The sequence below is a fragment of the Numida meleagris genome, chromosome 1 (assembly GCF_002078875.1).
Source record: "Numida meleagris isolate 19003 breed g44 Domestic line chromosome 1, NumMel1.0, whole genome shotgun sequence".
In the NCBI taxonomy this organism is placed as follows: domain Eukaryota; kingdom Metazoa; phylum Chordata; class Aves; order Galliformes; family Numididae; genus Numida; species Numida meleagris.
Genome location: NC_034409.1, coordinates 107,549,750 through 107,565,468, shown reverse-complemented (window position 1 = coordinate 107,565,468; position 15,719 = coordinate 107,549,750). Strand labels below are relative to the sequence as shown.

At 46.2% G+C, this 15,719-nt stretch overlaps 1 protein-coding gene across 1 annotated transcript in view; it reads right to left on the bottom strand.

Moving 5' to 3' along the window:
- Positions 1-15,719, bottom strand: part of PDE9A (phosphodiesterase 9A) — a 42,844-nt gene that overhangs the window by 26,504 nt on the left and 621 nt on the right. Inside the window, exons 2-4 of the mRNA XM_021406530.1 lie at positions 5,682-5,752; positions 3,090-3,167; positions 1,932-1,975 (exon numbers count right to left, since the gene is read on the bottom strand). Of these exons, the coding sequence (XP_021262205.1) occupies positions 1,932-1,975; positions 3,090-3,167; positions 5,682-5,752 (193 nt within the window). The remainder of the gene's footprint in view (positions 1-1,931; positions 1,976-3,089; positions 3,168-5,681; positions 5,753-15,719) is intronic.

Below are 15,719 nucleotides of genomic sequence, written 5' to 3'. Positions count from 1 at the left end.
TACAACTCCCCTGCAATGAACAGGGACACCTACATTAGATTAGGTTGCTCAGAGCCCCTCCAGCCTGACCTTAAGTGTCTCCAGGGACAGGGCATCCACCACCTCTCTGGGCAACCTGTGACAGTGCCTCACCACCCTTATCGTAAAAAACTTCTTCTTATATGCAATCAAAATCTCCCTTCTTTTAGTTTGAAAACATTTCCACTTTCCTCTCACCACAGACCCTGCTAAAGAGTCTGTCCCCTTCCTTCATACAGCCCCCCTTTAGATACTGATAAGCCCCTCTCACGTCTCCCTGGAGCCTTCTCTTCTCCAGGCTGAACAGCCCCAGCTCTCTCAGCCTTACCTCGTAGGGGAGCTGTTCCATTCCTTGGATCATTGTTGTGGCCCTCCTCTGGACATGCTCCAATAGATCTACATCTCTCCTGTCCTAAGGACTCCACATCTGGATGCAGCGCTGAGCAGCGGGGCAGGATCACCTCCCCCGCCCTGCTGGCCATGCTTCTTTGGATGCAGCCCAGGATACGGCTGGCTTTCTGCACTGCAAGGGCACATTGCTGGTTCATGTCCAGCTTGCCATCCACCGGTACCCTTCGGTCATTTTTGCCAGGGCTGTGCTCTATCCTTTTGCCCCAACTTGTACTGATACTGGGGGCTGCCACAACCCAGGTGCAAGACCTTGCACTTGTATTTGTTGAACCTCATGAGGTTCACCTGGACCCACTGCTGGAGCCTGTCTAGGTCACTTTCTGGATGGCATCCTGTCCTTCAGGCATGCTGACTGCACAGCACAGCTTGGTGTCATCCACGAATGTGCTGAGGGTGCACTCGATTTCCATATTGGTGTAACTGATGAAGATGTTAAAGAGCATCAGTTCCAGTACTGATCCCTGAGGGACATTACTTGTTGCTGATCTCCATCTGGACATTGAGAAGAGGTGGGACCTTAAACTAGTAGGGAAACAGCCACACTGCTTTGCTCTTGCCTCAAGAGCTTAACCCATCTCTGTAAACCACTATTTTTTCCAGTCCCAGGCTTTCTGGCTCCCCCCTGCTCTTCCCATGTTCTCTCCATTCCCAAGATTATTTTAGTCTCTTGTCCTCAACTCTTCTACCTGTCCATTTGGCTCCTCCAGACTGTATCTCCTGCTGATGTACCCTTCCCTCCTCAGTGTACTGCCTAAGATCTTGCTCATGGCTGCCTGTGAGCCAGTGATAGGAGATACTGCAGTTGCACAGCCGGGGGCTGCCATGAGCTGGATACTGCGCAGGAATTGCCCTAAGCAAACACTGTGCTCCAGTGCCCAAGAACTTCTAGCCTGATCCTGACAGTGACAGGCAAAGAAAAATGGTAGAAGTGCCACTTCAGTCCTGCCCATGAGGGAAAACACCACTGTACACCAGGGAATGTGCTCCAAATGTCATCTTTCATCCAGGCCTCTTAATCATGTCAGGTGTTTTAAAATATTTATTACACTCCAAGCTACCATGCCCACAACAGAAATTCTGCTCCCTTCTCAGCCATTTGGAAATAACTTGGAGTTCAAACATGATGCTCAGCTTTCAGCAGAGGTTTGCTGAGAGATGAACAAAGCACTGCAGGACGGGACTGCACATGTGGCTGGCGATGCCCCTGCTCAACTGCTGCTCCAGCAGAGGGGGAGGAGGGGCTTTTACTGAGACATTGGTGGTGCTGAATTGGGCCCAAGCTAAGTGCTTCAGAAGTAACCCTGGACACCAGCCACTTTACTTTACCTTCAAAGACTTTGAATTGAGGGAACAGTTTTTTTGACCTTACCTCTTGAATACTTTTTATTCTGCCATAGCTACAACCATGACAGTCATCTTTCTTGTGTCAGAGCTATGTAATTTCCACATGGAAATGATTGCAACCTCAGTTTTAGCAAATTCAGTTCAAAAGGATTGTTTACCTGAAAGCTGCCCAGTGGCAACTGGTATCACTTTGTACGGAGACCTGGAAGAGTTGGAGAGGGTTGATGTTAGCAGTGCTGAGACTGTAGCTTTTGTTTCACACCTGCATTCCCTGAGAAATATCACAGAACCACAGAACCACAAAATATCCCAAGCTGGAAGGGACTCACAAGGATCACTGAGTCCAACTCTAGGCTACACGTAGCACTACTCAAAATCAGACAATATTTCTGAGAGCACTGTCCAAACGCTTCCTGAACTCTGGCACTCGGGGCCCTGCCCACCGCCCTGGGCAGCCTGTTCCATGCCCACTGCCCTCTGGTGCAGACCCTTTCCCTAACCCCCAGCTGCCCCTCCCCTGACGCAGCTCCATGCCGTTCCCTCGGGCCCTGTCGCTGTCACCAGAGAGCAGAGCTCAGCGCTGCCCCTCCGCTCCCTGTGAGGAGCTGCAGCCACCATGAGGCCTCCCCTCAGCTCCTCTACTCTGGGCTGGGCACGCCGAGGGGCCTCAGCTGCTTCTCACACACCTTGCCCTCAGATCCTTCCCCATCTTTGTAGCCCTCCTTTGGACGCTCTGTAACAGCTTTATGTCCTTATATTGAGATGCCCAGAACATGGCATCATTGTTTGTGATGGCAGTGACAAGTAATGATGAAATATACAACGAAATAAGTAAAAGCAAATGCAGTAACTGCAAGCAGACAGGGTGAAATAAAAGTGCAAAGCTGAACAAGCAACAGGAAGCCAAGGAGAAAAAGAGAAAGGGATCTGAAGAAAGGAAGGGCTGACGCCAGCATGGAAGAGGCCTAACCTCATCAAAGACTGCGCCTTCACTTGCAGCTGAAGTCACTGTAGGTCCTAACAGAGCAACAAAGGCGCTGGGAGCCTTGACAGCATGTGGAGTGGAATGGGAATCGATGTTCAATGTCAAATACTTAAAAGCAAGATTTTTCCTGACTATAATTTCTACTTTAACAATAAGCAAAAAATTTCAAAACTAGCTGGCATCAGCATTTCAAGTTAGCATGCATTTCTCTCCGTCAGCTCCCCCTGGAGAGCTGTTCACCTCATGTTGCATACAAGAGGCATCTGCATCCCAGCATCTACTTTCCCTTGGGCAGAACCCCCTCTGAAGAGCAGATTACCGCGAGACTTACCTCTCTGAGTTTGCAGGCATCGTCGGATCAATGGACACCATACAATTATCTGCCGTCAAGAGGGAGATGGTTGTGTTCCTGAAAAGTATGTTCCAGAGATCTTCATTTGAGCAAGAAACACTGGCTGAGATTCTGTGCTGCTGTGTACTCTATGTGGCTAGTTTCCCCTATGCAGCACTCGTGATGCTGCCTCATACACACTCTAACTTGGCACAGGTAGGGTCAGAGTTGGTTTGGTGTTTCACCCATTTCAATTACCAGAGATGTTTCTGGCAAAACGTTAAGTGCGATCATCTTTGATCTGAGAGAAAACTTTGCTCCCTGCTATCCTGTGTATGCTGTTGACTCATCGACTAATAATTTCTGCTGAAAAGCTATGTTTTGTGATACATCGACTAGGCAGCTATATATTGACTCACACTACACAAATGACTACCAGTCTTTAAATTATCTAGTTACCCCCTTACCAAAACAAACAAAACAGATGTCTTGCTGAATATGGAGCCTTTATTTTCATCCTGCGCTAGGTGTGACCTCATAGGCTCACATGTAAGCCTTGGATGTTTTCCTTGGCTCCAGGAGCCTGATTACAATGAACAATTAAAAGTTTTTACAATAAGGATGGTGAGGCACTGGCACAGGTTGCCCAGAGAAGTGGATGCCCCGTCCCTGGAGACACTCAAGGTCAGGCTGGATGGGGCTCTGAGCAACCTAATCTAGTGTAGGCGCCCCTGTTCACTGCAGGGGAGTTGGGCTAGATGGCCTTTAAGGGTCCTTTCCAACTCAAATGATTCTCTGATTCTCTGATTCTTTAAACAATTGTGGAAGATGGTGGAAGTCCTCTGCTGAAAATAAAAGGCCAGATATGCTGGGAACACTCTACTCATTAATGACTCTGACTGCTAAACAATGTTTCCTGGTTGGTGGAGTGGAAGTACTTGATATCACAGGCAAAGGAGAGTTATTAAGGTCTCTGATGTCAAATGGGAGGAAACAGCAAGGATAAACAGCAAAAAGCATTGATTATGTCTAGCGGCCTATGCAAATTCCAAGCCAGTATAGACTCAGAATAGACTATTGACAATTCTATCTTTCAGTCCCAAGATGGAGTCATGCAACAAACTCACGATTAAAGGATTATTTTTTTCCTGTTTTTTTTTTTTTTTTTTTTTGTATGATTAACCTAAACACCATGGCTTATTGAGTGCTGCTGCACATCTGCCCAGCACTGCTCAAGGTCACCAGCAGACAGCAGATATCCTCTGGTAAAGGCAAGGTTGTGACATGGCTGGGGGGCCACCATCCCTTTATTCTGTAAAATGGTTCTGAGGGGATATTTTTTTACTATCTCACATCTGGGATTAGAATCATAGAATCACAGAATCATTTGAGTTGGGAGGGATCCTTAAGGGCCATCTGGTCCAACTCCCCTGCAATGAACAGGGACACCTACAGCTACATCAGGTTGATCATAGCCCTGTCCAGCCTGACCTTGAGTGTCTCCAGGGCAGGTATCCATCCCCAATTTGGGCAACTTGTGCCAGTGCATCAACACCCTCACTGTAGAAGACCTGTCCTTATATCCAACCTACACTTCCTTTCTTTTAGTTTGAAACCATTTCCCCTTGTCCTATCAGGACAGACTCTGCTAAACAGTCTGTCCTTTTCTGTCTTACAGCCCCACTTTAGGTACTGAAAGGCCACCCTCAGATCACCTCAGAGATTTCTCTTTTCCACGCTGAAAAACCCCAGCTCTCTCAGCCTGCCAGTAGCCTGTAGTGTATCTAAATAGCACCTCCCCTACCAGGACAGGTTGAGAGAGCTGTGGCTTTTCAGCCTGGAGAAGAGAAGGGGCCAGGGGGAACTCATAGCGGCCTTCCAGTACCTGATAGAGGCCTACAAGAAAGCTGGGGAGGGATTTTTTATAAGGGCAGGTAGCAACAGGACAAGGGGAAATGGCTTTAAACTGGAAGAGGGTAGATTTAGACTAGATATTAGGAAGAAATTCTTTATTGTGAGAGTGGTGAGACACTGGAACAGGCTGCCCAGAGAGGCCGTGAATGCCTCCTCCCTGAAGGTATTCAAAGCCAGGCTGGATGGGGCTTTGAGCAACCTGGTATAGAGGGAGGTGTCCCTGCCTATAGCAAGGGGGTTGGAACTAGGTGATCTTCAAGGTCCCTTCCAACCCAAACCATTCTACGATTCTATGATTTAGTGGCAGTGTTTCTCATTGGCCTCAAGTTCTTTACTTAAAAATCATGTTTTAAAAGTGTGATGGTGTTTCAGTCTATAGAGGCAAAAATGTAGTGCTGGGGTATGAGTATAACTGGTAGGTGCATAGAGCTTGCAATATGCTCTTGGCCAGAACTTCTGTGCTGGCTGTAATTTCTGTAGAGTAGGCAGCTAAACACTCGCCAGGGCTTTGTGCGCTTCTCCAGCTGTGTTCTTTGCACAGCCCCAACTTCTTCCAGCAGAATGGAATAAGAGAGAAGCCTGGAAGGCAGGTAACCAGATCATTTGGGGCCCAGCTTTAAATTGTCCCTAGGAGTAGCAGAGCAATAGTGAAATGCATGTCATAAATGAGAGTCCTACCTTGGTAACCCTGTTGCAATGCAGAAGAGGTCCATAATATCCCTGGAGTTGCAGTATTTACTGAAGATCACCTTCCAAACCGAACAGCAGAAGGAGAAAAAAAGGCAGAGGAGAGAAAGGACAATTAGTTCCCAGTGAGAGATGAACTCTATTCAGGCTTGAACTAGGACAATTTTAAGGCTAATCCTATCATTTCAATTATCTGAACTGACTCGTGAGCTGGAATATTTCTCTGCTCCCGCTTTAATACCTGTGCGTCATTTTGATAAAGGAAGAAAGCTCAGGAGACCTAATTGTGTTGCTCTGAAGTAGAGCAGTAATGTACGATGACTGATGCCAGGAGGTATCTCACAATGCAGCTGAGCTGCAGGATGGCAACAACCACAGATTTAATTAAGCAACACCCTGGATTTTGAAAGTGACCTTGCTTCTTCTAAACATATATCTTCCAGATATAGGGAGCTGCTTGGATAGCATAAAAGTGCACCGTTATTTGTATTACTTCACCTTATGGTTGCTGTAAGCAGAAGAGAGCATTTGCCCCCGGATCGTGCCCAGTTCCCCATGGTCTATCAGCCTGTGTTGTTCCTGCTGCAAGGTCAGAGCTCAGACCTTGGAAGGCCAGCAGTAAGACTGAGAACACAGCATTCACTTGACACTCGGTGACATGATCCCACACTCCTGGTAGCATGGAGCTGTCACATGATGTCCAACCCAGACCTCTGCTGCCCACGGAGGTGAAGCCACAGAGGGAGAAGATAGGATGCTCTGCCAGCAAGAAGTGGGGGCATCTATTGATTGCTTGGGAAAATGTGAATGCCGGAAGTTTTGGAGGCAGCACCAGGCCCTGCAGAGGCTGTGCTACAGAGAACATGCTCTCTGACACTTTCCTCTGCCCATGCACACCTCCACGCTGTTGTTCCAACGTGAGCTTTTCTGGCTTCTTGTCTCATCCACCACTCAGTTCACCTTACCCTGACTCTCATACACCCACATGCCCAGCCTGCCCTCAAACTCCAGCTCCGTGCCCACCTATAAGCTTGTAAGGGTCTAGGCTGAGATCAATATGAGTATGACTTTTGGAGCTGGAGGTTCAAGGAAACCTATCTCACCGTCTTTCCTCCTGAAATACTGGAAGAATCAAGACAAAAATGCAATGTCTGGTCACCCTGACTCAGTCCTGTTACGTGTGAGATGTGATTCAACAAACCCTTGTTCTGATGCTGGAGCAATACTTCAGGTCTCACTTTGCACTGGTGGTTAAAAGTCCTCTTATTTTTCAGCTGGGCATCATTAGCTGGATGACATCGATCTCCTCAAGAGACAGCTATGACTGATACAGAAACACACACTCACCTTCCCTGTTTCCTGACCCAGATGAAATTACAGTAGGTAATTTATTTACATTGTGAATCCCAAGGCAATTGATTGCTGGGGTAGTCAGCGTTTGTTAGTGAGGAAATGGGTGGGATTAATGTCTGGGTGTGTTCTAAAAGCTCGTTCTTCTAACTGTTTCTGTGATTGACCCTTGATTTTTAAAATACAGTAGCAATCAAAGCAATAAAACAGCTAATCGGGATTAGATAGTATGGAATCCTGCTCAGAGCAGAACGCAGCATCCCACTGAAGTGTTGGCTGCTAAAACTGGCTGACAGAGTGCTGGAAAACTGCTCCTTTACCAACAACTGGTACCTGCAGAAGTGGAGCAGATGACATTAATTGTGTCTGAACGCAGGGCAAAGGCGTGTGATATGGTGGGAGTGCTATTTCAGGTACTGAGGTTTCTTTTTCTGGAAATCAATTATTATTGACCAGGGCAGAGGATAAGGTTAAAAATACACATTTAAAAAACACTAAAGGTAAGAAAGGAGTCCTGACTCACAGAAAGCAGCAGGAACTTTCAGTGCACTGAGGAGGAACGTTAATGCCTCCCTTTACTCCATGCAATAGTGAAAGAGTGGGAAGCAAAAGAAAGACTGTAGATATTATTTTCTAGATTATGAGCTATCTTTCCATACTTGACATTTCTTTTTAGGTTTACTAAAAGTGGATTTGTGAATCACCCATTGTAGTTTGATACTCATCTTGGGGTGTAAATGGTTGTTTCCAGCTGTTCCTTTTTTTCTCCTCCTAATCGCTGAGCATACGCTACTAAAGTTCTCTGCTTTTGCAACCTGCTGAGCTTTCCTGACCAACTTCCTTCTCTTTTAAAACAAAGCAGACAGCCTCAAACATTTCCCAGAACTGTGCAATTGTTCCTGTTATTGCCTGCATGTTTATGTTCCCAATAAAGCCAGTGTCAGTTGTGTGTATCTGTGGAATAGAAGTGGAATGTGTTTTGGACAGTGCTGTGTACTATTGATGGCTCCAGCACAGTATAGGAATCCTATTTGCCTCAAGTCCATTACCATAGCGGGGACATTAGCACCATGAAGCCAATACTGTGACATTTGGCTTGTGGCCATACTTCAGCCAGCTGGGACATAAGTTTTTTCCCGTGACTAGAGAAGGTGGTTGTCCTGCAGCTTTGAGGGTAGTCAACCCTTTTGGCCCAGGGTGGAGGAGCGAGCATCTTCCTCAGTCCCATGAAAATAGCAGATACCCTGGAGCTATTGCTATTTGGCCCATGTCTCCATGGTGATACTTTACTGTCACTGGTTGCGGTTCTGACCCAGGTTCACAGTGTTGAGCGACTTCACCACCCTTCAAGCATGTCTCAGCTCTCTCTGACCCACAGTCATTGTCTTGATTAGGTCCTCGTTCCTATCCTGGGTGGCAAGCCACTGCCATGATCATAGAATCATAGAACATTCCAGTTAAGAAGGGATCGACAAAGATCACTGAGTCTAACTCTACGCTCCACACAGGACCACTCAAAATCAAACCCTATGTCTGAGAGCATTATCCAAACGCTCCTTGAACTCCAGCACTTGGGGCCGTGCCCGCTGCCCTCTGGTGCAGACCCTTTCCCTAACCCCCAGCTGCCTCTCCCCTGACGCAGCTCCATGCCGTTCCCTCGGGCCCTGTCGCTGTCACTAGAGAGCAGAGCTCAGCGCTGCCCCTCCGCTCCCTGTGAGGAGCTGCAGCCGCCATGAGGCCTCTCCTCAGCTCTTCTGCTCTGGGCTGAGCACATCGAATGGCCTCAGCTGCTCCTCACACACTTTGTCCTCCCGACCCTTCCCCATCTTTGTAGCCCTTTGACGTGCTAGAGCCTCAGTCCCTGCAATAACACCCAGCACTGGAAGATACCACTGCTTCAGGCTGCACTGAGACCTTGCTGTGGAGCTCAGTGGAGACCAAAGGCAGGAGACAGCACTAGTTTATAGAGCTATGGTAGTGGGTTTTTACATATTTCCCTAGAATATGCATCTGAAAAGTGCACAGTTTGACACAGGTCAGCACAGCCCAAAGAAGCCAGGGCTACAGTTACTGATGCACCTCTGCAAGAAAGAGTGGAGATCGGAAATTCAGTACTGTCATTTTAATAACTCTACATCAAGACCAAGAAGTAACCACGTGATTGAAGCAGGTATTACTCTCTGCCTGCTTTTGAGAGTAATGTGAAGCAAAGGGGGAAAAAAGAATAATGAATAATAAGTGAGGCTTTTTGGAGTGGAAATAAGGTGTTGATGGAACATGCAGTAGCTGTGAAGTAGGACAGCATGGCTCAAGAGTGATGCATAATTCCTGGCCCAGAGATCCCTTCTGTGGGGCTGAAACTTCTCTGTCCTGGAGAAAGTTCTGCACTTTTTGGAAATTCTTCCTCTGACAGGTCATTCTCTCTTGATCCTATGGATCCACCTTTGGCAGGGGATAAGAATTTTAAAACCTTACTCAAAACAAGTAGAGATTAAGACCGCCGGTATCTGTCTGGCTTTCTCACTCAGAGAACTAGTTTAATATTAAGGGTCGTGATAAAGATATCACTAAGGGACCACAGTGCTCACTCTGTGACATACCAGTTTACAACTAATCGCATTATATTTTGCTATGAGATAGGATGGGTAAAAACATGGCCTACAAATCCAATTTCTGCTCTATATTTGATCCTGAGAACAGTTAATCCTCTCTGTACACTGCAAACCCTGTCCAGAGGGTTATCCTGTCCTGATCTGTTGTTGGTAATTGAGTTTTCCAAGTATTTAACTAGCATTTTTTTTTTTACCCTACTAAAACTCCTCGGTGAATAATGCAGGAACATTTTCAAAGCCAGTCTATCCCCAGTGTGTAATCTCACTTCCTTTTGCTTGCTGTATTCAAGACTTTTAGCACTTGCTGGTGTTTTTTCATTTCTTCCGGTGAGCAATGTTCAGAGTCAGGGCTGAAAGAGTGGAGTTAAAGCAATCTGAAATTATAATCTTTGACTAATGAGACTGAAGGATGTGTGTCAGAGAAGAGTCTGGTAAAACTCAGTTACGTATCCCACGTGGACTATGGAAATTGTTGCTGCTTCTGTTACAGAAGCTTTCATGGAGGATTTCTAAACAAGATAGAGAGCTGATGTGAATCTTTCCATTGTGATATTCCCTTTCTCTCTCCAGCAGTATTTGTTGTCCATATCAAAATGAAACAGAATCAAGAGCTCCTAGATAACACTCTGCAGAAATCATTGATAGAAACTAATTTTTCAGATCTGTAAGCAAATAGGTTTTCCTCAAAAAATTAGTGATAAGAGCATCTACTTTATCAGGCACAGCAGATATTCAGCAGAAGCCTTACCCAGCACCCTGCATCTAAACATCTCTCAAGCTTCTTTAAATTCAGATACAAGTATTATAACATGAGCCCAGCTACCTCAAAGATATATATCTGTGTATTCTTTTTTTTCTTGCAATAATTAACAGCAGATATTTGTGAAATCTCTCCATTTTTCTGAGCTTCAAATGTTAGACAGTATTAAAAATAGTTTGCCAGCTTTGCCATCTGTTAGATGCTGTAAGGAGCTTCACTAACAGGGAAACAAAAAATAAGTGTCTGCGTGCATAGGCCTGTATGGGAAAGAAAGAGCAAGGGCCCTTGGCCAAGAATCCAAACAAAAATAAAAACTCCCCCTGAACTCTCCAGACTCTGTCTGTGTTAGGCAGCGAGGAATGTGGCAAACATTTTACTTTCACTGTCCAGAGCTCATCACAGAATCATAGAACTTTTTGTGTTGGAAAGGACATTTAAAGGCCATCTGGTCCAACTCCCCTGCAATGAACAGAGACACCTATAGCTAGACCAGGTTGCTCAGAGCCCCATCCAGCCTGACCTTGGTTATCTCAAGGTAAGGCTTCTCCACAGCCCCGCTGGTTTGCACCTAACTTTGAGCTGTGCAGTGGCTGGATAGCATTCATTTCACCATGGTACCGAAGTGAAATGTACAGTGGGATTCATCTAACATAACTAAGTGTCTACAGGCGAGGTGTCTCATCTATGTTGCCTGGCTAGACACTGAGTCTAATGAATATTGTCAGTAGAGGAAGAGGACTACATACTTCCAAAGGGAAAATCAGCCCACATGTCTCCAAAATACAGCTGAAGATGGGATGAATCATCCTCTGGAGATACCACCCTCCTCCCCAGTGCCTGTGGGGGAACTCATATGACTAGCTTGGAGTACTCACCACTGACTTTTACATGACTATGGTTTAGGTTTATGTAGGGTGAATCCTATTGCTTTCCTGCTTATATACATTGCCCTGAAATGAGAAATAGGATTCAGGCAGAACTGAGGCATGTGGCTGTGTGGTAAGTAATGGTTCCCATCCTTTATAACATCCCTGAACAGAAAGCTATGGGAAAGGAGGTCTTTCTCTTTTTAGAAAAGAGATTTTTTTTCTTTTTAGGAAAGAGAAAATGTTCATGATGCAATGGTATGATGCAGTCTTGGAAGTTCATTGAGAGGGATAGCATGGCAGAAGTGGGCTCTGTCACGACAAGGAAGGATCACATTAATTTTTAGAATTGTTGGGGTATGCAGAGAAAGGACGTTACATTAAGGAGAACTTTTTGCAATCTGTTGACTATACTAAGAGATGTATTGCCAATATTCAGTCTTTCAGCACTAATGACAGAATGCAGACAGGAACTAACAAGGCTGATTTTGAGAAGCTGAGCGGAAAGTTTCTTAGTTTTTACAGCAGACATAGAAATATCTCAGCCTTTGACAAGTACTTGAAATGTTCATACTCTAGCTTCTATTAACACAGAAAGGGCACATGGTAGCTTCTAATAGAGTACTAAGTGCAATTAACCCTGTAGCACTCTAATGCATTAGGCTCAAAACGTTTTGTAATCTGGGTAATAAGGATGCTTTGGCACCAAATGTCCTCACTAGATGTGAGTGAAGCTAGGCTGCCTTTTTCAAAAATATTTGCAAAAATAATGATGTCTGACATTTCAGCATAGTTAATAATATAAGGCTTTTAGATGTGTGATATTAGTCAATACAGCAAGGAAAAGCAGTGAGAGGTGAAAAGCCAGTTGGCTGCTGTAGAGTTTAATGGGAAAGGTGCTAGCAACAAAATGGTTTCTTCTTGTTTGTACCCTGAGCATGTGAGGAACATATGTTGCTATGGTTTGCTTGTCCAAAACCTTAGGTATCACTAGCAGAAGGTCGTTACATGAGCATGGGCTGTAATAAATACCATTAGCTGGGGAGGACAGAGAAGAGAGGAAAGGGGAGAGAAAATGGCCTCCAGTATAACATTTTATATCATTTTTAAAAAGCCTGTTTTGAAGCCATTTTTACTCTTTCAAATGTTTATGTACTCCTCACTCACTGTAACATGCTGGAGTCTGAGAGACGCCGCTGTTCATTTTTGCTGCTTTACAAGAACATCCAGCAGCTGCCTTGGGCTCAGCAGAGCTGACTTCAGTCGTGGAGCCAGCATTGGTCAAGACTGCTGGCCAGGCTCTGGCTAGACTACCTCACACCCTCCATTGCCCACAGAGACCTGCCAGTCATAGGAAAATGGCCTCGGTCCCAAAAATACATACTTATGCCGCACTGAAGAGGCTACAAAGGGTTTTGGCATTGGAGGAACCCATGAATGACTTGCCTCCTGTGCCAAGAGAATCACGGGGACTGTCTTGCAGCAATTAGGGATACAAAGATACTTAATGGCCTTGAACTGATCATCAAGCCACTATTTTTCTGCTGTGTTTTGTTTTTAATCTGAATTCAGTTTGGTGTGTTAAAAATAGTGCAGCAAGCTTTGGAAAAATCTGTTGGGTTTGCTGGAGTCTAGGCATTTATACCACAGTGGCTGTTGCTCTAATTAAAAAGAAAAGCTCACATGGCAGAAACTATTCCCATACGCTGACATTTCAATGCAACAACCACAACACAAAAACACAATCTTTGCTTTGTTCTGCTCTTCATGTACCTCAGGCCAAGAGGAGCAAGAGCCGTGGATATCCGGGTGTTCTGCTCAATGGGTTCGCATGCTAGACACAAAGAAAAGTACATTTTTCTGAGGAGGAGAGAGCTAATTACTCTGCTCGGCATCCAGAATGACTCAGGAAGCCAGTAAAATGGCTCCAAAATTCTCTACTTGCTTTCTGAAGGGGAAGAAATACCACTGAATGATTTCCTTGACTCTTTGACAATGTCCGCGGTCCTCATTTTTCCAGTTCATTCAGGCTCTGTACCCATTTGACTTTCCATCATCGTTTCAAATATGATGTTGATTAAGAGACTGGAAACAGAAATCCTCTCGAGTCAAGCATTTTCTCAGAGCCACTCCTCACAACCGAGCACGCAAAGACACCACCCTTTGACATTTGGAAATGAGAGCCGCGAAGCCACCCACCTGGGAACGTGGCCACTGGCTGGCTCTGCTATCTCACCCCTTTAAACTCAAAGCTCGAAACCAAGCGTTCCCCAGTAGTTTCTGTGTGGAAAAATATATATATATATGTATGGGTGTGATTTCCATGTTAATGGACTTTTAATTCAAAACGGTCAACAGGAACTTTTATTTTAAAAGCAGCAAAAGGGTTAATGACGTCATGAAGGAAAATAAGACTGCAGAGCCACAGTTGGTGGCTTGCTCAAGTTTTTCAGCCTTCTCAGCTGGTAGGCTGGGGGTTGGCTGCTTGACCCCATCTAGTGGCACTCTGGGATGGAGAAGTCTCTGTCTGCCACGGTGCTGTGAGGTCTCCTTATCTTCCGTGAAACATGGGCACCATTCCTCACTCTGCTGTCTTCTCCTTTGGCTGGAGCAGGCCTGGTTGTGCACGAGTGGGACACGGATGTTGTTTCTTTGTGTGTGAAGCTTTGGATGTGCATGCAAAGCACAGAGGGATGTGAGTGACCAGGCAAGTGGCTTAGGAACTTTTGTACATCTCTGGGAAAGAGCATCCTTTAGAAACAGATAAATCCTGTGGTGCTGATTCTCCCAGGTGTGCATCCATGTTGCGTAGGCACTGGTGAGGTATTGATGAATTACACGGAAACCCCATTTTTCATTCAGCCCTAGGAACAAATGTCCTCTTTGAAGCTCCTCTGTGCAGGGCACCGGCTCTGTGTGCAGCTGTAGCACTGCAAAGCCTTTGATCTCTCTCCTACAGCAGCCTGGCAGGTCTGTTCATTCCACCTCCACTGCTCTGCCTCCACCACAGGGCCTATCCCCCATCCCTTGGCCAGGACACAGCCACCATCAGCCCAAAGCCTTCTCCAGGTGGATGCAGAAGCCATCTCTTGTGTTGTTGGCCCTGGCGTTGATATTCCTGCCCTGTTTGTCCCATGGACTGCATCTATGCAATGCCACCAAACTCTCCTCCAGCTCTGACCATTGCACCAAAGCACTAGACTGCATCTCTTTGCCCTCCCCACTGTACCTCTCTGGACCCAGCGACACACAAACCTACTTAGCTCGGCTCACCACTTGCTGCAGAACATTTCCCAGTGCTCATCCACAACGTGCAGGCTCCCAGGGGTGATGGCCACCCTCTGAGCCCGGGGCATCCCTTCCTTTCCTTCAGTGCAGAGGGCAAACAACGGCCCCTAAAGTCAGCAGTGTGACCTGAGGTCACACGGTGTGGTGGAAACATGAAATTCACTCTTAGTAATGTCTGCCATGCTCCTGTAGCATGGGCAGCCCTGTTACAAGGCTCTGCCAGACCCAGCAAGCCAGCTGCAAGTTGGAGCTGAGCCCTTTCAAACTCAGCAAGTGCTGCTCTAATGAAGCTCATACCTCATTACCGGCTCAGCATTGATTTAATGAGTTCCCTTTAGAAGTCTCCAATACTGCATTCCTCAGAAGATTAAGGGCTGCTTTTTGTCCTAGCAATGTTGTTACCGAGGAGGCACGAGGATCAGTGCTATGCCCTGCTTACCCCTGGGTGAACCCCATTTAAGCGGTATGTTTACAGCAAGAATCCTTCCAAACACTGCACAGATGGAATTTCACATCTGACAAAAAGAAGCAGATAACGCTTATCAAGCCAGAAAAAAAAATACTACTTAATGCCGGCTGGGTTTGCATTTGCTTGCCCATGCGCTTGTGCCTCTCCTGTGTTTTCAGTGACAAAAGTACTCTCCAGAGAAAGGCTCTGAGAAACACTCTTGTTTATAAACTCACCCCAGTGGAGATGACAGCCAATGTGATTGACTGACACCCCTGGAAGTGCTCCATGTGCTCTCACAGCACCAGCCTCCCCAGGGCTCTCTTTCCGATGGTGGCTTCATGCAGTGAGGCTGCGGGGGTCCCGCAGGCAGTGGCAGGAGAACACAGGGGCTTTTAGCTCTGCATTTGCCTGGATACATTGATACAGGAGAGAGAAAGGATGGGGAAGGGCATCTTTGCTGTTTCTTTTTAGAGGAGCAAGAAACAGCACGGATGTGTGAAAGGAACTCCGAGCAGGAGCACCAGGGATGGGGACTGGAATTTTGCAAGTCAGAGCTGAGTTGCACATGAGCCTCTTGGAGGATTTAGCTTTGTTGCATGAAGCATACTGTGGCCAAGGAACTGTCGACAGAGAGAAGGAAAAGAGGACGGACTTACAGGAATGCCAAAGCATTTTTCTGTCTAAATGCTGTGGGCTCTCTCG